General features: G+C 42.4%; 2 protein-coding genes across 2 annotated transcripts; both read left to right on the top strand.

The window, feature by feature from the left end:
* Positions 1-16,061: 16,061 nt before the first annotated feature.
* LOC109767664 (uncharacterized) lies at positions 16,062-17,656 on the top strand. Its single transcript, XM_020326398.4, has one exon. The coding sequence runs from the start codon at positions 16,203-16,205 to the stop codon at positions 17,358-17,360; it is 1,158 nt and encodes a 385-aa protein (XP_020181987.1). The 5' UTR covers positions 16,062-16,202; the 3' UTR covers positions 17,361-17,656.
* A 4,582-nt stretch (positions 17,657-22,238) lies between these two features.
* On the top strand, positions 22,239-23,943 carry LOC109767667 (transcription termination factor MTERF15, mitochondrial-like). Its single transcript, XM_020326399.4, has one exon. It carries the CDS (start codon positions 22,560-22,562, stop codon positions 23,739-23,741), a length of 1,182 nt encoding a protein of 393 aa, XP_020181988.1. The 5' UTR covers positions 22,239-22,559; the 3' UTR covers positions 23,742-23,943.
* The last annotated feature ends 2,742 nt before the right edge of the window (positions 23,944-26,685 follow it).

The following is a 26,685-nucleotide window of genomic DNA, read 5'->3' as shown; positions in this document are numbered from 1 at the left end:
CGAGCTCGGGACCCTTGATCGCTCGCCTTGGAAGAAGAGGAGCAGAGGGCTTGGTGGCTATGTGCGCCCATCCTCCTCAGTCCAGGGGCTGCAAAGTGCCCTCCTCCCGACGTCGCCGTCTCGTCCGCGCCATGGGCGATCTGAACCATATTACATATAGCTTTAGTCTGAGAGCAGAGGCGGCTTTAAACATTAGCATGCCATGGGCAGGTGTAAACAACCATAGAGCAGAATTATGGCCATGAGAGCAGTAATAAGCCAAATCACTTGAAACAAACAAACTTGAAGGACCAATGGTAATAACAGAATCTATACATTGCTTGAACCAAAAAAATGCTGCTGCATATTCATTCATTGAAGAAACTTGAATCATGTGCATACATAGAAATTGAACCAAAACTGGTGATGTGTTTTCATCACATAGTTGTCCAATGCAAACCAAGAGATACCGAAACACTGGAAGAGCAATAATTAATAATGGACTAGATTAGTTAGTAGGCTAATTGAATTGAGTGCAACAACTAATTACCAAGAAAGAGGCATGCTACGGTAATTATTGTTGTTGTCGTCATGGAGGGGCCGTCTGTCTCACCTTGCCGCGGAAGTGGTGGGGGTTCTGGAAGACGGCGGAGTGGTAGGCGATGTAGACCACAGGCTGCACCACCGTGGCCGTGTCTTGGCCGTCGGGGAGCAGTCTTCGCCCTGGCCATGCCTGTGAGGCCGGGTCACGGCGCCTCGATAGAGCAGCGAGTAGGAGATCAGTTCAGGGCACGCCTAGAATATTGAAATTTAGAAAATTTGCATGCCTTTACCAAATTAGAGGACATTTTCACCTTGTACGTTAACTGTCACAAACGTCTATAGATCAATGCTGTTGCTACTTTGTGTTCCTTATATTTTGCAAAAAAAAGGAACTCTTTTATCCTGTGCCATAAAACTCTTCCTTTTAACACTTCTATATGCTGGGTTGACGGCATCTCATCAATATAGCTAGGTCTCTAATTTTAGTTCTGAAGTAAACGGACCCAGTGGGTAAACAAGTGGACATACAGTAGGCTTATCCTTGCCAAAATGGACAAATAGAGTGTTTTGAAAAAAAAAATTGAAGCTCTAACAATCGGGCTGTTGGTAATGAAAATGTAAAACCTTCATACAAATAGGCAGCAAATGCACGTGCATACTGGCACTACTTGTGTCATACTGGCATTCTAAGATGACGATCACATACCTTTTAGACTAAAAATCATAACGACAGTTTGACTTCTAATTAAAAATCCACTTTGTTTATAAAAAACTATGTACGTTATGCGTTTCTTTTACAATTCTAAGGCAGAGCAAAGACCAGACCTCATTCAGTGTTTCACTCTTCCCTGTTCTTCTGAATTATAGTTGTAGTTACAAGGATCATGACGCAAGCAAGCACTTCGACAAAATTTAACATGAAGGTTCTTTTACGAATCTAAGCAAATTGGATTGGACAACGCCGCACACTCACTACACTCACTCTCAGTTGCGTGATCTCAAGAGTTAATATTCTAGAGAAATCTTGGTTGTAGTAGATGACTGATTAGAAAACAACTATCCATAAATTAGTGCATGTTGTTTTGGTATGATTATGTATGTACATCCGCAGGTGCAAATGCAAACAACAAATGTGCATGCAAAAGTAATAATTCAGACGAACACACATATGCACAGAAATAAAAGATACCACCTCACCTTGAGAAAACCCATGAGTGAACGGACATTGTCGTGCGACAACATTACTGATCCTCACATACTTCATCCCTCATCGCCACCATTGTATAAAAGAAAAGCCTGGACACAACATCAACGCCTCGACCTACTTCATCCAGAACCCCTGAAGCACACCCCTGGTCTCTCCATACAAGAATAATCTGTATATACAAAATATAGCATACAAGCACAAAAAATTGAAATCAAATATTGGTGCGGATCCACATGTAAATCATATGAAAATACACAGAAAATGCAGTGTATAAATGCATACACAAAAAAGAAAAGTAGAGGAGGAAAGGGGTCGGATCTGCGTACCGGAGCTGCTGGCGTTGTAGATCGAGGCACCGCGCTGCGGATCCACCGTCGAACTCGTCGGAGACCAGCACCACCGCGGATCCGACCGGAGGGCGACGGGATCCAGCACCCACGTCTGGGCGATGAAGCTCCATGCGTGCGTCGACAGCAGTCGCACACGTCTCGCCGGAGCATGGTGCGGTGGTCGCGGCTAGATGGCGCGGTGGTTGTGGGCTCGGCGACGCGCGCCGCGATGCGGCGGGGGGGGGGGGGGGGGGGTCAGAGGGCGAGAGGTGAAGCCGGAGACTGGTGCGGTGGTTGCGGGCTCGGCGACGCGCGCCGCGATGTGGCGGGGGGAGGTGGGAGGGCGAGAGGTGGCGCCGGAGACTGGTGCGGTGGTCGCGGCAAGATGGCGTGGTGGTTGCGGGCTCGGCGACGCGCGCCGCGATGCGGCGGGTGTGGGGGGTGAGAGGGCGAGAGCTGGCGAGTGAGTGGACAGGAGAGATGAGTGGAGGGGAGAGGGACTGATGCGGCGGGCGGAGTCGCGCGGCCGCCACCTACCCCGCGGCGATGCGGCGGCGGAGGGGAAAGTGGGAAGATGAAGTGAGTGGAGGAAGAGGAGCGAGTGGGTGGATAAGGTAGGCGGCGGGGGAGGCGGGCCGACGCGCGGGGAGGCGGACCGACGCGCGTGGGAGGCGGGCCGACGCGCGGGGGAGGTGGGCCGACGCCTAGCCCGTGATGCATTTGGTCTGGGCCTGAACGTGCTGTTTATGGCCCGTGTAATTCATTATAGTTTTTTGTTTGAAATAGTTTACAAATGTTTTTTTTGTTGGACATTTGTTCATAGCCTACAAAAATATTTTAAATAATTATCAAATGACTAATTACTTATATATGAACATTGAGGTTTGTTGTTTATCCCGAGTTTCATGGGGTAGGACATTTATTTAAACAACATTTATTTAAATAGGTATCCTTTTTTGCATAGAAAAAATTTGTGTTAGTTTCACTTTTATTTTTTTTATATTATATATACAAATATGATGCAGTATGAAATACCATTTATATTTCATCTTAAATATTTCATCATGGTATATTTGTTATTAGTGGACGTCTGAATTTTTTTTTAAATTATTTTTATACCTCACAAAATATCATATATATTTACAGTATACATACCTCAAAAATTAAACAAATTTGAATATATATATATATACTAAATATGGTGCATAAAAATAAATATTTATATTCTTATGACATATACTAAGGGTATCACAAAACAAATCATATAAAAAATAAATATACTTGGTTAATGTTGGTTTGTTTGTTTTAGTTTTTGTATGGCAATTTTCCATAGCCTATACAAATAATTTAAAATAACTTAAGCAATTTCAGACGCTTAATTACTTATATATGAACATTATATTTTGTTGTTTTCCCCGATTTGTTGTGTTAGTAAAATGATCTAAGCGTCATTTTTTCCTAATATAACCAAATACTATTTTTATTAGCAGAGAAAACAGTTGTGTTAGTTTCACATTCAGTTTTATCATATATTATATATTATTTTATGATGCAGTAAAAAGTATTAATTATATTTTAGCATAGATATAAATTGATGGGTTCCGACATACTCACTGATGAAACGATGACAGACCACAGTGAAACACCACGAGAAGAGGTGCATATAGCTAACCTTCCTCTGTATGTATCTTATAGATGATAATACGGAAGGGCTTTCTTTATTTTTCTTGTTTTTTCAAAATACAGGAGACATGGATATGGACTTTGGAGATGCACGGAAAGAATCCATTGAGGGTTCAGATGCGATGTCGCTGAAAGGGGACGAAGATTCACAACATAAAAATGTCAAAGAGGTTATATCTCATAACAAACCAGAAAAGGATGCTAATTTACATATTATCCCACAAGGTATTTTTTATATATTATTATCAATCTTATTTTTGTAATATTGTCTTTTGTATTGAACTAATTTTGCTCATTTTGATTGTTAAGTTGGCTCATATTTTTATGAATTCGACAGACTATGTTTGTACCGCTAGGGATATTACAGTCATCGAATCAATCAAGTCTGCCCCAAAGAATACCCAGTTCGTAGACATTGGAGATGCCTTGTTATCAACCGACGATTTGGAATGCCTTATTAAAGATGATATGTTCTTACATGACGGTGTAAGACCAATTGCACAAACTTTGTAATTAATAATACGAACAATATATAATATCATAAAATATAAATATAATCTAAATGCCCATTACAGGTGATAAATGCTTACATATATTGCATGCTTGCTCACGACCATCTACAAGACAGGGCGGGTGAAAAGGTACATATTATTAGCACGTTTGTATCGGGCCAGATAAAAGAAGACGGGGAAAGAGACATAGACCCATCAAAATATCGCATCGTGCGTCATGTTAATTGTTATCTACAACAAGATATGGTTAGTTTTTGTATCGTAATCCATGCATATAATTATGGATTGTTTTTATTTAGTTCATATGTTTAATGATTTATTAATAACTATATTTAATTGTGACTGTGACTTGTATCTTATTTACACCAGTTATTCATTCCGATTAACATGCCGGGCTACCATTGGTATCTAGCAGTTGCCAACGCCAAAAAACGAGAGATCCAAGTATTGGACTCACTTGGTGAGAATGTCAAACGCAATGACCTTGCTACTACGGTAAATATCTATTTCTTTTCTCATCTTAGCATTTATTTTGTTTGACTTCATCCTTAACATTTCTCATATATAAAATAGTTGCTAGGGCTCAAGAAATGGCTGAAACTTGTAGAGCATAGTCCGGAGTTTATCAAAGGTCATAAGTGGCATGATCTCAATGTTACAAAATGGACGGTTGTAGAGCAAATTCAGGAGGCAATACAAACCGATGGGTAAGCACTTGTTACAATGGTTTGTTTTTAGATTCATCTGTGTGATATTCTGAAGCATTATTTTATAATATTATAGCGTATCATGTGGATTGTTTATGCTAAATTATATGGAATACTGGACACCACATGGACTGTCAGACCAGTTTACGCAGGTATTTCAGTTTTATACATTATCTCATAATGTTTTATCAAAATATCTTATAAATTGTTTTCATATTTTTTTTGTAGGAGGATATGAAACATTTTCGACAAAAATTAGCAATTATTTTGCTCGATTCAGAGCTTAATAACTTAAAAGGATATCCCATGTACCATCAACCTCTCAACGAAGAAACTTTAGCTAATTTTGATCTTGAGATCCTGGATAATCCATCTGACGTGGTCGAAGAGAAACGTCCCGCCCCAATCACTATCATTCCCACGGACCAACGTGAAATACTTGCCGGCCTCTGCAACTACATCATGTCGATCAATGATGCTGGATGTTTGGAGTAAGTATCATGTATCAATATTTAATGTGCGTATGTATATTATTGTTCTTCTTACCATCCAAATTACAGGAGGGTATGGGTCCGGAGCTCCACACCCGATCCAATGAGCTTAAGTCTTAAGAAACTTCAGTGCATACTTAACATGGAGCAGCCCATGGACAATGATCGCTTCAACACCGCCGTGCTTATGCTGGCATGTGACGAGGGAGTATTGTTCACAGACCCTCCTATACACTACATGGATCTACGATTTTGTGTAAGTTACCGTAACTCTTCATTCTAGGTGCCATTAGTATCAACATGTTGAAACAATATTTTTTTTCTTTTACTTAGTCCATGCTGCTAGAGTCAACACGAGGTCAGAAATTTTGTGAGAAGGAAACTATCCAGACGTTGGCAACATTATTTGATAGCTGGCCTGGGATGGAGACCGACATCTCATCTTGCAATAAGGTAAATAAAATATTTTGACCATTGTTATCATGGTTTGTTTTTGTTTCTAATAGCTCCACTTGTAGATTTATCTTCCCTATGCATCCATCGGCCGATACATCCTGTACATCATCGACAAAGAGGCACATCGTCTATATATTATGGATCCTATTCAATCATCACAATCGTCAGAGGATAAAAACTTGAGGCATTCACTGAAATTAAAAAGTTTTTCAAGGGATTTCAAAGAAGCACTCGAAATAAAGCTGCCTGGGTGGAATTTTGATATATCTAAATGGCATCGTTTATTTCCGGCCGGTGTTCCAACGAGTATAGACGGGTAATGAATTCATAACAAGAATATTTACTTTTGTTATCATTATATTATTTATAATATTAATTGAAAGTTTTCCAGGAATGTGTCTGGCTATTTTGTTTTTCATTTTATGCTCTGGTGGAACGGTAAAGAATTGGTCAAGCCGGTTTGCGCGGTGAGTATTGTGGGTTACATGTTTTAAGACCTTCTCCGTGAATTTTTCATACTAACTACATTTATTTTTTCTGCAGGATGGGTATGAATTGAGGAAGCATTTTTTATTATACTTGCTAAAACATCGCGGGAATGAAGCTAGAGGAAACTTTCCTGATATTGTGAAAGAATTTCTTAAGCGCATCATCTAGATATTAGTATTTTTGTAATAGATGTTAAGTTGTAACATCACTCAGCTTGTTACATTGCAATAATGGACTTCAGTTTGTGTTATATTGTTTGTATGTGTGGATTTTAACATATAACTCTGGTAAACTATTTCAAGAGCCCGTGGCAACGCACGGGCACTCTACTAGTTATTATTAGTGACAACCCGTGCGGCTGCTGGTGTTGTGGGCCCAACGGAAAAATCAGTTGACACGTGTGGCAGCCACAATTTATTAGCAATTGGCCATGACCTCTTCCAATGACCAGAAAATTAGGGCATGACCAGTGGCGAATCGAACAGGGGGGCTTCGACAGGCTTGAGCCCCCCCCCCCCCCCCCCCTCCAAATATTGGAAAAGAAAAATTGCTAGTATTTGTATCAAAATTTTGACCATATTTTGGACTAAAGAATTGAGAGTTTCTAACTTTTTCTACACACAGTTAACTTTGAGCCCCCCTTATTTTTCTTCCAAGATTCGCTACTCGGCATGACGGTGGTTTGTATTATTATTAGTGACAACCCGTGCGGCTGCTGGTTTTGTGGGCCCAACGGAAAAATCAGTTGACACGTGTGGCAGCCACAATTTATTAGTAATTTCAGACAAAGAATTGGTACTGTTAGCTAGTATGCTACTAGTACGAGTAGGCTAGTACTGGTGATGCGTTTATCAGCAGTGACCTACCACCAACGAAGCTGGCCTAATCCAATCATACAAGGAAAGGAATAATATCATCTAAAGACGAGTGGCAGAGATACTAGGATCATCAGAGACTAGGATACCACAAAAAATCATTTACAGGCAGTTCATGCAGATTGCAGAGTCTAGGGGGTCCTCTCATCTCGACCGCATACCGAGCAACCTCAAGCCGAAAACACATCATCTTGATTTGTTGGGTAACCTAGGTTTTTAGCCTGCTGCATGCTTCTATTAAGACAGTGGCGGCAATGTGCAAGTGACAACCCGTTGCAGCCGTGCTTGATCAATGTGGACCATTCTCGCAGGAAATCAATTGGCACGCACAATTATTTCTGACAAGCTACGTGCGGAATAAACATTTCTGCATCTACCCAAGCTGGTCCATTATTGAAATTCATAGCTTAGCCCCAAGCTGATCAATGTGGACCATTCTCGCGGGAAATTCATAGCATAGCGAGCAGGCTTGCAATCATCACCTTTTTAAAAAAATTGCGAAACGGATCAGTAGGTTGAGTTCCGACATAGATCTTCCCGCGTTCATGGTTCAGCCCTGCAACTGCAAGGAATAATACCACAAAATCATCTGCAAAAAAAGGTGATGATTCCAAGCCAGCCTGCGATGATTCTCCGTGCTGATCCGATCTGCACGCACACGGAATTAATTTGCAGAATAATTGTGCTCATGTCCTTGCTGATCTTGTCTGAATAATTGCTCTACTTGTACAACTGCAGCCTTGGTATGCAGAACTGGATACCAGATGGGGCATTTTGATTTTTTTTTACTTCTACTACTTCACGTCCTGCACAAAAAAGATGTGCCTAGTTTGGTTGATATTTTCCAGACGTATTGCTAGTTACTCATGTCAACCGACTCAACCCTGGGGCTTTACGCATAAGTTGATGTAATGTTTGTACCTTTTTTTTAAAGGGCAGCATGATTATTTGACCATAACGTACACCCACCTTTCGTATGTGACACGTACTGACGTACACAGCCGATCCGCCCGCCACACACCCCTCCTCCTGGGCCTGGCCCATTTCTTTTCTTTTTTTAACCCTCAAAAAATAGGGGTATGGGGTAGGATTTGAACTCCAGACGTTATGGTTTATTTTCACCCACTATAACCAACTAGGAGACAACTCACTTGTTATGCATAAATACTTCTTTTACTCTTATTATTGTTTATTTTCTCAGACTACTAATGAGAAAGCTTTGGCTTGTTGGATTTGACTTGAGAACGTGGCTTTTCATAGATAGTTTGTGTTAGGGAACGTAGTAATTTCAAAAAAAATTCTACGCACACGCAAGATCATGGTGATGCATAGCAACGAGAGGGGAGAGTGTTGTCCACGTACCCTCGTAGACCGAAAGCGGAAGCGTTAACACAACGCGGTTGATGTAGTCGTACGTCTTCACGATCCAACCGATCAAGTACCGAACGCACGGCACCTCCGAGTTCAGCACACGTTCAACTCGATGACGTCCCTCGAACTCCGATCCAGCCGAGTGTTGAGGGAGAGTTTTGTCAGCACAACGGCGTGGTGACAATGATGATGTTCTACCGACGCAGGGCTTCGCCTAAGCACCGCTACGATATTAGCGAGGTGTAATATGCTGGAGGGGGGCACCGCACACGGCTAAGAGATCAATGATCAATTGTGTGTCTAGAGGTGCCCCCTGCCCCCGTATATAAAGGAGCAAGGGGGGGGGCGGCCGGCCAAAGGGGAGAGGCGCGCCAGGAGGAGTCCTACTCCTACCGGGAGTAGGACTCCCCCCTTTTCCATGTTGGAATAGGAGAGAGAGGGGGAAGAGGTGGAGGGGAGGAAGGAAAGGGGGGGCGCCGCCCCCCTCTCCTTGTCCTATTCGGACTGGGGGGAGGGGCGTGCGGCCCTGCCCTGGCCTCCTCTCCTCTCTTCCACCTAGGCCCACTAAGGCCCATTAAGTTACCGGGGGGTTCCGGTAACCTCCCGGTACTCCGGAAAAATCCCGATTTCACCCGGAACACTTCCGATATCCAAACATAGGCTTCCAATATATCAATCTTTATGTCTCGACCATTTCGAGACTCCTCGTTATGTCCGTGATCACATCCGGGACTCCGAACAACCTTCGGTACATCAAAACATATAAACTCATAATATAACTGTCATCGTAACGTTAAGCGTGCCGACCCTACGGGTTTGAGAACTATGTAGACATGACCGAGACACCTCTCTGATCAATAACCAATAGCGGAACCTGGATGCTCATATTGGCTCCCACATATTCTACGAAGATCTTTATCGGTCAGACCGCATAACAACATACGTTGTTCCCTTTGTCATCGGTATGTTACTTGCCCGAGATTCGATCGTCGGTATCTCGATACCTAGTTCAATCTCGTTACCGGCAAGTCTCTTTACTCGTTCCGTAATACATCATCCCGCAACTAACTCATTAGTTACAATGCTTGCAAGGCTTATAGTGATGTGTATTACTGAGTGGGCCCAGAGATACCTCTCCGACAATCGGAGTGACAAATCCTAATCTCGAAATACGCCAACCCAACAAGTACCTTTGGAGACACCTGTAGAGCACCTTTATAATCACCCAGTTACGTTGTGACGTTTGGTAGCACACAAAGTGTTCCTCTGGTAAACGGGAGTTGCATAATCTCATAGTCATAGGAACATGTATAAGTCATGAAGAAAGCAATAGCAACATACTAAACGATCGAGTGCTAAGCTAACGGAATGGGTCAAGTCAATCACATCATTCTCCTAATGATGTGATCCCGTTAATCAAATGACAACTCATGTCTATGGCTAGGAAACATAACCATCTTTGATCAACGAGCTAGTCAAGTAGAGGCATACTAGTGACACTCTGTTTGTCTATGTATTCACACAAGTATTATGTTTTCGGTTAATACAATTCTAGCATGAATAATAAATATTTATCATGATATAAGGAAATAAATAATAACTTTATTATTGCCTCTAGGGCATATTTCCTTCAGTTTGCACATAACAAATGGAACTGGTTCCAATTTGTTCCCTAAAACTGTCCAGCGGAAATTAAGTGCGCTCCTAAAATCATGCGGAATTGGTTCTAATTTGTACGCCATATATGGTAGTAAACTCAGACGCATATTAAATTTGCTTCCACCGTCATGAAAATGTGCTTCCTTTAGTTAATCAAATTGCTTAAAATTTAAAATATGTTCGAACTTAACCAAAAGTTGTTTTGTGTTGGATAGAATTATTTATCCCATCACATCTCGAACAGGGAATTTGCTTGCTTCCGATGCATACCAAATTTTCTTTGAGGCAACACGCGTTTTCAACACAATGAAATCATGTTTTAATCAATTCGAGAATTTACTCGTGGTGCAACTAAAATATGCTTCTGTTATTTTTTTGCAAGGAATTAAAATATGCATCGACTTAACATAAAATGTTATCTATATAATTATTATTTTCGTCCATCATAGCTCAGTTAGAGAATCTGCTTCCATGAGATAGATACATGTTTCCGAAAGAAAAGAGATAGATACATGAGTCCAATGTAATATAATATTCTCGTTTCCAATCACAGTAAAAATTGGGCACTCTAATTGTACATTTTGCTTCCATCATGGTTCAAATTTTAGAAATTTGGGTCATGGATGTCCAAAAAAACACCATGTTCAACGGAGGGTGGTCGGCTAGGACAGAAATCTCCATTTGAGAGCACATTTTTTTGGCATCCATCAAATGACGCCAATATTTATTTCCATGAGCTTATATGACCAATTAAAGGCACCATGCCAAGTTGTTTTATTTTTTGACAAATTTTGCATTTTCTGGAGTTTTCTCGGGCAAAAAAGCTCATAAATGGCCGAACGTGTCACAACTTGCATACAATTTTGGAAATCATTCAAATCTAACCTGGATGCCTACCATGGGCATTCCCACCTACTTGCAAGATTTGGGATCATTTGAAGGATGTACAAACATAGACCATGTCCAACGGAGGGTGCCCGGCTAGGCCAGAAGGCTTCGTCTGAGAGCAGGATGTTTCCCGATATCCTTCAAATGACCCTAATTTTTTTCTATGCCTTGTATGACCAATTCAAGGCACCATGCCAAGTTATTTTGGTTTTTGACAATATTTGCATTTTCTAGAGTTTTCTCGGTAAAAAAATGGTCAGACGTGTCGCAACTTGCATAAGGTGTCGAAAATCGTTCAAACCTGGCATGAATGCCTACCATAGCCATGCGCTTGCAAAAGTTGGGGTAAGTTCAAGAATTTCTAAAACTAAACCATGTTTAACGGAGGGTGTCTAGGTATGCTAGAAGGCTTCGTCTGAGAGCATGTTGTCTCTCCACATCCTTGAAATGGCCTTAATTTTTTTTCATGACCATGTATGATAATTTCAAGACATCATACCAAGTTGTTTTGGTTTTCGATAATTTTTGCATTTTCTGGAGTTTTCTTGGTCAAAAAAGTCGATAAAATGACCGGACGTGTCGCAACTTGCATACGAAGTCGGAAATCGTTCAAACCTGACATGGATGCCTACCATGGGCATCCCCACCTTCTTGCAAAAGGTTGGTTCATTTCAATAATATCCAATACTAGACCATGTTTAACATAGGGTGTCCGGATAGGCAGAAGGCTCCGGTTTTGGGAACCTTTCAGAAGGTTCCTAAATCGCTTTTCTGACAGGTTTCCCTTTTAATATTTTATTTTTCAATTTTTTGTTTTTCATGTTTATTTTTATTATTTTCTGTTTATTTTCGCAAAAAAATTCACAAATTCAATAAAAGTTCCTGATGAACAAGATTTCCAAAATCTGTTTATTTTTACCATGTTTGAGAAAACATGTTTCTTGATAACAAGTGTGTGTGCATTCGTATACATGTAGGCACGGCAAACGAACGCAAGTTTTCTTCCATCGATACAGTAGCTGACCCTTATACATTTCCTGCTTCTAAATATCACGAGCGGCAGCGTAGTCGGGTGGCAAACAGTGTAATCAGGATGATGAGGTTACAAAATTTGTTCCCAAATTCAAAAAATATTCTTGATTTCAACAGTTGTTCACAAATTCAATAAATGTTTGGAGAATTTCAAAATAATGTTCGCACTTTAAAAAAATTGTTTGTAGTTTTCTAAAATGTTCGTGTTCTCAGTTTTGTTCCTGTTTTTCGAAATGTTCTACTTTTCAATGTTTTTTCCTTTCTAAAACAAAATTTTGAGATTCCCAAAAAAATCATGTTTTATTTTTTAAAATCACAAATTTGAAAATGTCGCATTTCCCAAAAGTTGTTCACAATTTCAAAAAATGTTATCATTTTCAATTTTGTTCATTTCCTATTTCCCAAAAAACTTCCACATTTTCACAAAATGTTCTAGTTTCTTTTAATCACAGATTTTTAAATGATCGCGTTTCTAAAAAATCCAAAAAGTAAATGAGATCCGATTTAAAAAATATATCGCGGCTTATGGTTCATATAGACCGGGCTACCTTTTTGGACACCAAATCTCAGTTAATATAGTGGCTACCGAAATGGTAGACTGGCGTGAGGTCCCAAGTTCGTTCCCTGTCGCACACTTTGGTTTATCTTAATTTTCTAAGCTCATGTTTTAAGTTATGCCAGGACATTAAGTTTCTTAAAGTTTCTTTTAATACCAATGCCACTAATGCATTCCTTCTTAGAAAACATAATCTTTTTTTTGTGTGTGTAAGTATAAATGTAAGTACTAAATAATATGTGTGTAATTATAGTACAATGCGAAAATTGCACTATTATATACTTATTCTATGCGTATTTCAAAAAAGTGCAATTTCAGTGCAAAGTTGTGTGCAACTTATTAAAGGTTTTTTTAAAATTTTCTTTCTTCTTAAATGGTTTCATTCTTTCTTAGAAAATTAAAAAAAACCATTTTCATTTTTTGTTTTCTTCCTTCTAAAAGGGTAATACCAATGCCATGAATTCATTCTTCCATAGAAAACTCATTTTTATTTTTATTTTTTTTATTTTTTTATGTCATTTTTGTTTTTATTTTGTTTTAATTTTCTGTTCTTTTATAAGGGTAATACTGATGTCACTTATTCTTTTATATTGTACAAATGCACAACTTTATGTACATTGTGTACAATTTTTATAATTATTGTGTTCATTAACTAATTCATTCTCCGTTAGGAAACTTCATTTTTTTGGTTTTTCTTTGTTTTTGTTCATCAATGGGCTGTTGTTTTGCATATGTTGGTTTTGCTTGGAAAAAAAGGCTTAAGTTGCTATAACCCTGAAATTGACTCAAACATATTAGTCCATAGAAATTGTCACTGATTACCAAAACCACACATAGGGGCTACATGCACTTTCACATGGAATAGAAGCTACGCTGCGTGAGAGCTGACATGACGCCAGCCTTCACTTAGACGTCGTCGCACTGGTGCGCCAAGGAGACGGCCTTTGTTGCCTCCTCCTTTACCGCTGCCTAAATCCCGTCGTTGATCTCGTTGTAGGCTCTGGCAAACGCAAACTTCATGTTGTCATACATCCTTTGGCATCGCCCAAGCACCGCCTTCGTCTTGGCGAAGGAAATACGGTCCGACATAGGATCCATCTAATTTCTTCCCCATACATAGGATTTTTTTACCTTTTTACCGAGATTGCCACGGGCATCCATTCCCCACGAAACTGAACACGTGTGTACAATGGGCACCCAGGTTTGATATTCCAAAATTTCATAATTTTTTAAAATTTCCTGATATATATTTTTAGTGCTATATTCATATAGGGGTGCCAGTGCGTGGCACCCGAGAGCCATAAAACCTCCTCTTAGTATACTTACATGAAGTATTTGTCGCTCAAACGCTAAAGGCCTAAATATATCCCTTTGAGCAGCAAGTAATATGCATCGAAGAGAGTACCAATAGTTCATGACCTCTTTCAGTAACCAGATCATTCGGACACGACGGCTTGTGAGAGTGCAGCTGTTGGTGACCTCTTTCAGTGACCTTTTTTTTGCAAGTTTCACATGAAGAGAGATTGCCGACAACTAAAATTCTGGATCGAAAAGGGCTACATCAGAGATACCTATTCTGCACCACAAGCTCCGGTGCACCAGATATTTTCCCGAGCATGACATCCTCCCCTATTTGTTCGGCATATCTTTTGCCCATTTGTCATTTGTTCAAGCAGCTAATCTGAATATTCGACATACATAGTTTAAACATAGAAATACATTGTTTAAATTTGGAAGTACATTGTTTAGTGTTACGAGGACATAGTTCAATTATTTTTGCCAAGGACATCATGAATCCCTTAGTTGAAAACATATTCATCTTCCTTCTTCATCGCTTCGAGGATACTCACATCATCATCAACTCAGTCGTCTTAAATGTCGCCATATGACGATTTGAAGAATTCATTGTAAATGAACTCATCCGCAATGTCCATCGTGTGCCTTGTAAATGTACAAAAAAGAAAGTCAAAACATGGTTGGGCAATCTGTCGGACACATGGCATGCGAGGTGAATCCATCCAGGTGGTCTAGGGCATACCGGGGCGATGAGTGTGTTGGGGGGTAGTGACCGTGTTAGGGGCAGTGCTCCAGGGTGGCCGTCGGATGGTGTCAGGCACGGACAATGAAGGAACAAAGGAGGACAGGAGGAAGAGGGCAGGGGGGATTTTGTCAGTTTGGGAGTGGGGCTTGCGTGTCTAGGCAGACAGTCCCATTTTCATCCTGACATATATTTTGTATTTGTGAGCGCCTAGACATATGGGCTAGGTTTGGGGAGCCTACTGGGCGGTCGTATTTGTGCATGTATTGTCTTTCTGACATTTGGAGGAGAATTAATGGCTACGCCCCTAGAGACGTCCTTAGCACATATAATTCTAGATTATATTATTTTCATCAAAAAAAATCTACGTAATAAAATGTATTTACCATCATGTTTATTGAAAATGATACTATAACATAGTAAATTCAAAATTATTATAAAATATTGAACAAATATTTTTTCCAACAAAAGTTTTCCAAAATATACCCCCCTCTATAAAAAACTATATGCTAAAAAAGTTCACATTTATGACAAATAAAAAATTTATGCTACTTTTTTACTTGTAAAAATGTCCCGTTTGTAGATTTATTTTCTCTTGAGATACATCTCACAGCTCACAAAAATGATCATGCATGTCAAATAGAAGTGTTATCTATTTCTATTTTTAGATTGATTGAAATACCCAATATGTATTTTTTTTCTTAAGATTTATACTACTTCATTGTATACAATTTATTTATGTATTTCAAATAAAATATTCACTCTATTATAATAATTATTTCACCATACAAAAAACATTCCATGTAAACCTTTTATTTATCTCAAAGGAATAAAAATCTGCTATTGATAACAAAGTATCCACTAGTGAAAAAAAGGTCTGCATTTTTAAGTAGTGCCAAAGATATAGATAAAATTTTAAGGCTCCATCCGATCCATATTACTCGTTGCAGTATTACTACAACGTTGTACTAACTGCGACAAGTAGTATGAATCAGAGGGAGTTTATATTGCATTGTCCAGGCAATTTGATTAAATTTTCACTGTGCTTGTAAAAGTTATTATGTCAGATAAAAAATATCCCATATGAATGAGAGAATTATTCCATAATACCTATTTTCTCTCAAATTAATAAGATGTCACTGCCGAGAACAAAAAAAAAACCCATGAAAAGAGAAGAAAAATGGATGATAAACAAAATAATCTGGATACCAACACCATATAGCAGGCCTATCAAAACCCGGCCCATGCAGCCCATATTGACTAGGTCACTCGCTACGGCGGACCAAAGCAACTACTCCAGTGAGATCGCAGTAGCAATCGCAATCCGTCGGAAATATCTCTGTCGCGCCGCCGTCCGCCGTCGCCGCCGCCGCCGTCCGCCTGCGCCATGCTCCGCCTCAGGAAGTGCGTCGTTTCCTATATCCTCTCTTCTTCCTCCACCTCTGCCATCTCCCCACTCCGCCGCCTCCCCTCCACCACCGCGGCCCCCATTTCCCCGAACCCCAGTAGCTTCGCCGTCGAGGAGTACCTCGTCCACGCCTGCGGCCTCACGCGGCCCCAAGCCCTCAAGGCCTCCACCAAGCTCTCCCACCTCAAGTCCCCCGCCAAACCCAACGCCGTCCTCGCCTTCCTCTCCGGCCTCGGCCTCTCCGGCGCCGATGCCGCCGCCGCCGTCGCCAAAGACCCGCAGCTCCTATGCGCCAAAGTGGACAAAACCCTGGCCCCGCTGGTCGATGGGCTCACCGGCCTCGGCCTGTCGCGTTCCGACATCGCCCGCCTCCTCTCGCTCACCCCCGACCACTTCCGCCGTAGAGCCATGCTCTCCAGGCTGCAGTACTACCTGCCCCTCTTCGGCTCCTTCCACAACTTCCTCCGGCTGCTCAAGAACTCATCCCGCCTGTTGTATTTGAACCTCGACAAGGTTATCAAGCCCAATGTTGTGTTCCTGAGGGAGTGCGGGCTAGGTGATTGTGATATTGCCCAGCTGTGTATCCATGCGCCGAGGTTGCTCACCGCTAACCCGGAGCGCGTCTGGGCGATGGTGGCATGCGCCGAAGGTATAGGCGTGCCCCGTGGCTCTGGGATGTTCAGAGAAGCGCTACATGCTGTCGCATTCCAAAGCAAGGAGAAGATTGCCGCCAAAGTGGACTACTTGAAGAATACCTTCAGGTGGTCTGATGCCGAAGCGAGCGTTGCTGTGCGCAAGTATCCACGTCTGCTGAGGAAGTCAAAGGAATCTCTGAAGCGCAGGGCCGGGTTCTTGTTCTCTGAGGTGCGGCTGGAACCCGTGTACATTGCTTATCGACCGGAAATACTTTCTTATAGCATGGAGGGTCGACTCAGACCCCGGTACTATGTTATCAAGTTTCTCAAGCAAAATGGACTGCTAGATCGTGACTTGAGCTTATTTTATGCGGTCAAGATGACTGAGAAAGTATTTGCGGAGAAGCTCATATGCCCTCACAAGGAAGCTGCACCGCACCTCGCTGAAGACTACGCAACTGCTTGCAAAGGGGAAGTTTCAACAAATTTCAGATTTAGATGAACCAGGAACAGGCTATGAAAATTCGTAACGTGTGTATGGCGCAACAAAGTTTTCACTCTGCGTAGTAAGCTGGTAACTCCTGCCTTGGTGTTCTATGCCTAACTGGATGTTTGCTCTCTTTTGTAGTGTGTTTGTTACATGCCAGTTTGCTCATTGCTAACTCTTGCTGTAACTGATAAATTGATTCCTGAACCCTGATATGCTGTTGTTGTCATTCCTTAGAGAAGATCCTTCAAAATATCAGTGTGGTCTCCTTTCATGGCAACGTTTATCTAGCATGTTCCCTTTTGATTTCACTTTCTTTTCAGTTGCATCATATTTCAGTTAGTACTAAGTTTGCAGTCAATGTTCAGTATTTGGATTATTCTTACAAATGTTGTGACAGTTAGTACTAAAGTTTGCAGTTCAATGTTCAGTATTTACATTATGCTTGGATATATATTTCTAATTGATGTCAGTTCTTTTTTAACCTTTTATTTTCTTCCTCCGTATTCGTTCCTAAATACCATAGTTGACCTTTCTTTAGTTTGGAATTTTTCAAATTTCTACACATAAATCAGTCTTATCATGAGCATCCCTCATTAATTGTCAGAATAAACCAATGGACGTGCTTTGTATAACAAGCGAATCCAATGAAGGTTGAACTAACATTTATTCTTGTGAACATATGAAGAAGAAAAGGATATGCGATTTTCCCACTACAACCTACACTGAGGGCAAAAGTTGTTTTCTTCATATCTGTCTACAATTCAGTGAAATTGTAGATTTAAGAATATATTTTGCAACAAAATTCATCCCAGTTTGCTGCCTTGAAATGACACTGAGACCTTCGACCTGTTGTGTCCATCCTAACATAAAAAGTTGTAAATTGTTTTGTTTAGCAAGGACCTTCGACCTATTGTCTCCATACTATTTAACCATCACAACCACAAATGCCAATTTTTCAGGACTCCTCAAGTATAGCAAATCAGAAATATGTATGCATGGAAGGTCACTTCATTCAAATAGAGAGTATTCCTTACTCTATTTACACATATCTTATATTCCTTCTGCATGTTCGGCATATATGGTTTGCAGGGCCAGTTCTGTCTGGTCGAGCTTGTTAATGTATCAGGGGAAGACTGCATTCTGAGATCAATTGACATGTTAATCTGGAATAAAAGAAAATGGCACTAAGCTTCTCAACGTAGACATTCTCGACAGCTAGGTAGTTATATAAAATATCCTTATCTATATATACCGAAGTTTATGTATGTATGTCCAATTTATCCATTAATTTACATCCTTGGTCCTCATGGTGCTGCCACTGAAGTAGACTATATGCATTTTACTGAAGTGGGAGTAATGCCAGTTCTCCACTCAGCATAATGTCCCTCTGATATATATGAATCTACTTTTCGTTGATGCAACTGATGTACTGCCACACAAGGACAAATACTTCTTGTGTACTATAGGAAAAACATGATTCTTCCATCGTGTGGCTGAGTGGTTGTATTCAGAGAACCACAAATATTTTCTTATGATTGTGTTGAATAGTAATAGTATGCTTCAATTCCATGCGCCTAAGAATAATTAAGTTGACCAAACTGGTTCTTTTGTAAATTTGTAACCCAGGTAACTAATTCTGGAGCAGAGGAAGTTAGTACTTCAGTATGAGATAGTTACCACATTTAATGGAAGATAGAAGAAAAAACAGATAATAGCTCAGTTTTCTTTTGTTCTACTAATATGCAGTGATATTATGTAAGGTCTCGCCAGGTCAATACTCTTTGTCGTCTGATTAAGATTCAACTGGTGGAGCTGTCGAATCCATGCCTCTGCACACACCTGCTGGAAAATTTTCCAGGTATAAACAGTCTCAATGTGCCATCATGTTTCTTATGCCCTGCACCTCCAAGTAGTATTTTCATTACCGACTTTATGTTATCAAATAGTGCCAACAATAGCCAGGGATCAACTCTCATCTGTAAGGCCCTGTTTCACACTGTAGACTCACAAGAACACTTTACTGGTATTTTTATATTTATGGCCTCTATCACACAGAGATCTGCCTTATACACTGTATTATCTATTATTCCAGATGCGACTGCCTTCTCTTTCTGTGTAACACTGCAATATTTTTTTTGTTTATCTGCTGAGATCTGCTTCTCTATGCAGTGCATTCCCTCATCACAGTTACTCAGCATACAGTCTATTGGGGTGATTCTCGAAATCCAAAGATATGATTTAAAACTTAGCATTTTGTTTTGCTGTAAGATACTACTATCCAATAAATAGTAAGTAGAGACACTAAGTTCTGTGTAGTCTTACTGCTGTTATGGAGAAAACAAGGGGTCCCTTCTGTCTGGTTGCTGTGAGGTGACCCCTTGGAAACCAGCATTGTGCTGTGTCACAGCAGTTTATGTTCACATAGTTTCTAACTTTCATCTACAACAATTTTAATCAGCATCCACATTCACTATCTGACATATAAATCCAGTTCCTTCTATTCTGTTGCAGTTAATAGTGTAATCTTCAGCTCCTTCCATTTATATATTACTTTTGCAAGACTGCGACTATGAATTGTGACCATTAATATGTTATATGAAATAACAAAGTGGAAAATACGAAAAAATGTGGCAAGACAAATTCAATGAATGATTGCAGGTCTTAGCAAAAGCAGAACCTAGGCGATCAAAACTGAAGGAGAAATAAGATGGGAAGGAGAGGAAATTACAGCTATGGAGGGGAGGCAACAGACAACCCAAACTCATAGAAATAGAGATAGTGGTGGATCTTGAAGGACTCGAGGGCTCTCTCCCTGCTGTTTTCAGCGGCATGGTATGCCTCCATGAACTCCCGGTACTTGGCCGGATTCCTTGCCTCGTGCACCGTCTTCGGTGTCGGGCCTATGCGGCACTCCATCTTGGGCATGACGAGGGTGCCACCAACAACCTTGCTGCTATGGAGTTGGTGACCACATGGTGCTGTGCTCGACCCTCGCTCAGCACCCCATTGCTCTCAATGACTCCGTCTGGTGCCCAAGTTGATGACAAATGTATCGGGTACTGTGGGACTATGAGCCACCTTCTGTCACCCTGGGATTGGGAGAGCATGGTGAGGAGGTGGGGGTCGCAGTGTGGGAAGAAGCCAAGCGTGACGGTGACGGTCGGGTCTGGGCCCATTGCTCTCAATGACTCCGTCTGGTGCCCAAGTTGATGACAAACGCATCGGGCACTGTGGGACTATGAGCCACCTTCTATCACCCTGGGATTGGGAGAGCATGGTGAGGAGGTGGGGGTCGCAGTGTGGGAAGAAGCCAAGCGTGACGGTGACGGTCGGGTCTGGGCATGGTGGGTAGTAGTTCACGATTTATCTGGGTCACCCCCTCAGCGGTGAGCCGGAGCATGTCTGACAAAACAAAGTGCGTGCATGTACCTGTAAGTAGCCGAACTTCTTGCCAGCCTGGATGACATGGTTGAATGATCTCATCTAATTATATTTTTCCAAATCATGGCTGAACGAATTATGTGTTGTCAGTTCCATTTTTCCCCTTGTTCAGTGATGAGCCAGCACAGTGAACTGATGCTCCCCTTCCACTAAGAAAGCCATGTAGCCTCAAACTTGGCTTACTCTTTGATTTTGATTTTTTTTTGGAGAACTGTTCCTCTTTCAACCTGGTGGATTTATTATTTCTTAGTAAGAAATCCATGTATTTTAATCTGATCTAGATTTGCCTCTTGGCCATTGTTTGATTTCGTAAGTGAAGTTCTGCATTTCTGCCTCTCCTTTTCTCATTGATTCATGTCATTAGTTAATTAATTGGCATGGAAGTCCGCAGTGTGTTTTTTGTCACCATGATGAGACAATAAAACATTTATTCTTCCAATGCAAATTGGCTTGTTCTATATGGTCAGTCACCCAGATAGCTTCTGGCTTGTATCCTCCTTGTAGTGTTGCTAATGTATTTAGCAACTGGTTACATGGGTTCTATCACAGGTTTAGAACTCTTCTCATGGTGGGAGCGCTTGCCGTTATTTGGTCGGTTTGGCTATGTAGAAATGATAAGGTTTTTAATGGTAAAATTACTTCTCTGATGCAGGTTATCTACAGATGTACCGGGACTCTTCGTTTATGGTCATCTCTACAACGCGAGGAGAATCGAGACCTATTTACGGAGGTGTGTACACGATTGGAGGCTACGGCGAGGTTTACTTTTACCATACATGGGTGGCAGCATGATCTTAGGATTGGCCCCCTACGCTCTAGGCATTATATGGACTCTACTGTCTCTTTGTATTTCGCCTTTTTTTTTTCAATTTTTGTTTGCATGAGAGGACATTATTTGGCAGCGTGCATGTTAATTATGTAGAGGCCGGGTGTAATGCTTAAAGCTTTTAAATAATAAAGCGCCCCTTTTCGAAAAATGTCATTAGTTAATTTCACGCCTTGCAGTTAGCTGTTCATAGTTGCAGAATTGCAGAGTTCCATTTAACAGTTTGCCTCTGTTCTATGTTCTGTTTTCTGCTTGTCATCTTGTTTACAGATTGTTTGTAAGTGCTTCCTCGTATTGGCGTTCTTGTGCTTTGGTTGTCAGATTGCCGCTGTTTATGATCTTGAAACAGCTTTCCTTGTCGTTGCCCCTGGTATTTTCTCTTGTTTCCATACAGGTTAATCGGGAGTACATATACAAAGAAGCCTTTTTTGAAATTTCCGAATCCCCATGTTTCACCGTTGGGGTGGCCATCAGGCAGGCCTCACCGGCAAATTAAGTTTTGCATACTATCGATGGTGTTCTGTTCTGATATGTAGACCAGGAGTTTGGTTGCTGCTCCTGAAATCGGCTGAAATTTGATACCGTGTGCTCCATGGATTGCTGTTCTGATATACTCTTATATCATATGCTTTCCTATTGTGGCAGAAGCTACAGTACGTAGATTTCAAAAGTTGAAACCAGTATAGCATTGTCACCAGCTGCGGGACGATTCCATGTGTCCACGCACACAGAGAAAAAGACGTCCATTATTATTGGGTAGAGCCCACGGGAACCAGTATAGCATTAGAACAAGGGAAGAAAAAAGGATGAGAAAGAAATGAACATCTATTAGTGGGTAGAGCCCACGCACACAGAGAAAAAGAAGTCCATTAGAGCCCATTCTGACTAACCACGACACGCAATCCATCGGAGATCTCTGCATCGCCGCCGGCGCCGGCTGCGCCATGCTCCGCCGTCTCCTCTCTTCTCCATCCACCTCAACCTCCACCTATGCCATCTTCCCACTCCGCCGTATCCTCTCCGCCGCCGCGCCCCACATTTCCCCAAATCCCAGTGGCTTTGCCGTCGAGGAGTACCTCGTCGACACCTGCGGCCTCACCCGGCCCCAAGCCCTCAAGGCCTCCAAGAAGCTCTCCCACCTTAGGTCCCCCACCAAGCCCGACGCCGTCCTCGCCTTCCTCGCCGGCCTCGGCCTCTCCGGCGCCGATGCCGCCGCCGTCGTCGTCAAAGACCCGAAGTTCCTCTGCGCCAAAGTGGACAAAACCCTGGCCCCCGTCGTCGCCGGGCTCGCCGGCCTCGGTCTCTCGCGTCCTGAGATCGCCCGCCTAGTCTCGGTTGCCCACTGCTACTTCCGAACCAGGCCCATCGTCTCCAAGACGCACTACTACCTGCCCCTCTTCGGCTCCTTGGACAACTTCCTCCGGGCGCTCCAGCGCTCGCCTTGCCTACTCTCGTCGGACCTCGGCAAGGTGATCAAGCCCAATGTCGTGTTCCTGCGGGAGTGCGGCCTAAGTGACTGCGATATTGTCAAGGTGTGTATCCCTGTGCCGAGGATGCTGACCACCGACCCAGAGCGCGTCCGCGCGATGGTGGCATGTGCTGAAAGATTAGGCGTGCCTCGTGGCGCTGGGATGTTCAGGCCAGCGCTACAGGCTGTCGCGTTTCTCAGCGAGGAGAAGATTGCCGCCAAAGTGGACTACTTGAAGAATACATTCAGGTGGTCTGATGCCCAAGTGAGCATTGCTCTCTGTAAGGCTCCGTTTATCCTGAAGAAGTCGAAGGAATCTCTCAAGCGTAGGTCCGAGTTCCTCTTCTCTGAGGTGGGGTTGGAACCCGTGTACATTGCTCATCGGCCCATATTTCTCAGTCTTAGCCTGGAGGGCCGGGTCAGGCCCCGGTACTATGTTCTCAAGTTCCTCAAGGAAAATGGATTGGTAGATCGTGACCTGAGCTTCCATACTGCAGTCAATAGGCCTGAGAAGTTTTTCGTGGAGAAGTTCATATGCCCTCACAAGGAAGCCGCACCGCACCTCGCTGAAGACTATGCAATCGCTTGCAAAGGGGAAGTGCCAACTAAAACCAAAAATGGGCCAAGGAAATTGGTTACTGCGTATGGCACAACATAGTTTTCACCCTGCCTGCGTGTAAGCTGTTTGGTGTTCTTTGCCTAAGATGATTTGGTTGTTTTCTGTAGTATGCCTGTTACATGCCAGTTAGTCATTGCTAAATGCTAACTCCCTATGAAACTGATAATTTGATTCCTGAACCCCCCCATATATGTTGATGTTGTCAGGCTTCCATTGAATATCATGGAAATTGGATGTGTGAGTAGACCAGTTGGCTAGTGGCGTGTGGCCTGCTGCACACCCAGCCCGCCACCCGCGTTCGAGCCTTTGCCTCCGAAGGGTGCTGTGCCTGGGTTGTTTCTTCTAAATCGAGAATACCACAGTCTAGTCTCTGTTGTTTATTTTTTCATGCTCAGTGACTTGAAGTGAAGTACGTTAACTTTCTTTTCCTGAACTTCATGATCAAAACGGAGAAGAATGTACCACTTAGGCAAGATGTGCATGCTTGTGTTGACATCTGGTTATAGTTATATGGAGATGAATGCATTGGATGCTAGGTTCATATATGATACATATATCTAGGCCCATTGCCAGTAGGAAAAAAATCACCCTGCATTTCAGATTCATAAACCTTCTTAAAAGAGTTATGTTTAAGCAAAAATAATGGTTAAGATAGGTTAATTTTTTCACTGGGATTAGACTTACGTTTTACTCAGAAGTTCCACATAACCATCTCTCAAGTAAAAGAAAACGAACCTAATCAGTCCGATGTAATTTTTCTGCTGCACTAGAGCATAATATGGTGATGCTGAATTACCGTATTAAGCATGAGTATATTTTTCTTAATTTGAAGCGGTGGACCACTGCAAGTGGTTTGCGGTTGCTAATGTTCAGTTCTGACTATTAAACATTCATTTTTGACTGAAAGAAGTGGATGTTCCCATTGATGTGTCAGGTCAAAAATGTAAATGTGATTGAGGCTGGTGAGTTGTGCTTTCTCAGGTTTACAAGCATTGTTCATAGAAACACAAAACTGAATTCATATACTTAGGCTTGCACGATTGTTTTCCTTTGGCAAGTTCACTACATCTGTTGATACCTATTTGGGTGATTATAAAAAAAAAATCCAAATATATGATTTGAAACTTAGCATCTTCTTTTACTGTAAGATACTACACCCTCTGTTCCCAAATGTAAGACTGTTTTGGTAGTTCAATTTAAACTGCCAACCAAAACGTCTTATATTTCAACCGGGGGGGGGGGGGGGGGGGGGGAGCCCTTCCACCACCTGTATATATTGCGTAAATGGGGCAAAAGCCACCAGAGAATTCAGTCGTTACAAGAGGGGCGAGAGCTGAGTGCAACTCTCAGGATCCGCAAGCCTCACAGGCTCATCTAAGAACAGACAACCAAACGTCGATGTGGGACTGATCGTCGGTCTTCATCCGGCCACGCCAAAGCACTGCATCATCCCGACAGGCTTTGAGTGTAGCAGCAAGGGACATCGTGTCACCCTGGAAAACAATGGCGTTTCGACGCTTCCATAGCCGCCAGCAGCAGAGAAGGACGAAGCCCGCAGGAGAGTTGGCACTGACGGCCGGGGACGCGTCGAACCGATGAAGCGCACGAACCGAACCTGCAGCAGGGGGCAGCCCGATCCTACGCCAAAACTGCACCGCGAACGGGCACCCGAAGATGAGGTGGTGGGCCGTCTCAAGCTCCGCCTCGCAGCAGGGGCACCCGGCCTCCGCCGCAGTGAGGATGGTCTTGCGCAGCAGCACGTCCCGTGTATGCACACGAGACTGAGTGAGCAGCCACCCGAAGAACTTGACTCGCGATGGGGCACGGGAAGACCAAAGGAAGGAAGCCGCAGGCGCGCCCACACCGCCGTAGTGGTAGAGGGCGTAGGCGCCCTGTGAAGAGAACCCACCACCAGGCCCCGCACAGAGCGCGACAGACCGGGTGTCGGGCTCGCCCAGGGGGGAGGGGGGGGGGGGGCACGCCGCAACCAGCAGCTGAACCGCATCAAGTTCCTGGGCCGCCCGCGGGGTGAGCCGGGGCACCAGCAGCGCGCGCACCCCGCGGCGGCGCGCCTCCCAGACCATGACCTCGGAGCAGGTGAAACGTCTTATATTTAAAACCAGAGGTAGTAATATCGAGTAAATAGCAGTGACATTAAGTTCTTGGTATAGTATGTAGTATGTGGCTGAAGACTAAAAGAATTGACGCTATCCTGTCTTACCACCGACATGGAGAAAACATGGGGTGCAGCTTAGTCGTGCTTTACTGTTCAGATGCCCATGACTTTTCACCTTCTGTGTTTTGGTTGCACATTCTTTTCGGGTTTACTTTTCTATGAGGTGAGCCCTTTCAGAAACCTGCGTCGTGTTGTGCCACAGCAGTTCATTGTTCTATAACTTCTAATTTGCAGCGTCAACGATTTAACAAAGTATCCACATCTTGCAAATGCACATCCAGTATCTGACATATACATTCATTTCTTTATCTACACTGGTCACAAAGCAGGATACCTATGATTTGGTGTTATAGCATGTTTCCTATAGTTATGATTCTGCTTTAGTTATATACTATTGTAGCTAATATTGTATATTCAGTTCCTATGACTACAAGTAAAGTTCTGCTTTACTTGATGTTTTTGCAAATACTATGACTACAGAGTCTGACCATAATACGGTACATGAAATAAAAATCGCAAGGCAAATTTAATGAGCAGTTGTCGGTCTTAGCAAAAGCAGGGACCTAAGCGATCAAATCAAAGGAGAAAGAGGTTGAAACGAGGGGAGAAGATCACAGCAACTACCAGGAGGAAATATATCTCGAGTTTTCATCCTTTTGGTTGCACATTCTTTTTGGGTTTCCTTTTGGTGTAGAGAGTGCCCCTCTGTCTGGTTACTTATCATTTGGTGTTATCAGCATGTTCCTTATAGCTAGTTCTGCTTTAGCATCTTCCTTTTGCTTACTTCTGCTTTAGTTATATCCTATC

Source organism: Aegilops tauschii, chromosome 5 (genome assembly GCF_002575655.3).
Source record: "Aegilops tauschii subsp. strangulata cultivar AL8/78 chromosome 5, Aet v6.0, whole genome shotgun sequence".
Lineage (NCBI taxonomy): Eukaryota > Viridiplantae > Streptophyta > Magnoliopsida > Poales > Poaceae > Aegilops > Aegilops tauschii.
The sequence above is the reverse complement of the archived record's forward strand: the minus strand, read 5'-3'. Positions and strand labels throughout refer to the sequence as shown.

Bases quoted from the DNA above. Each gene is read 5' to 3' on its own strand.
- LOC109767664 (XM_020326398.4), top strand. From the start codon at position 16,203: ATGCTCCGCCTCAGGAAGTGCGTCGTTTCCTATATCCTCTCTTCTTCC.
- LOC109767667 (XM_020326399.4), top strand. From the start codon at position 22,560: ATGCTCCGCCGTCTCCTCTCTTCTCCATCCACCTCAACCTCCACCTAT.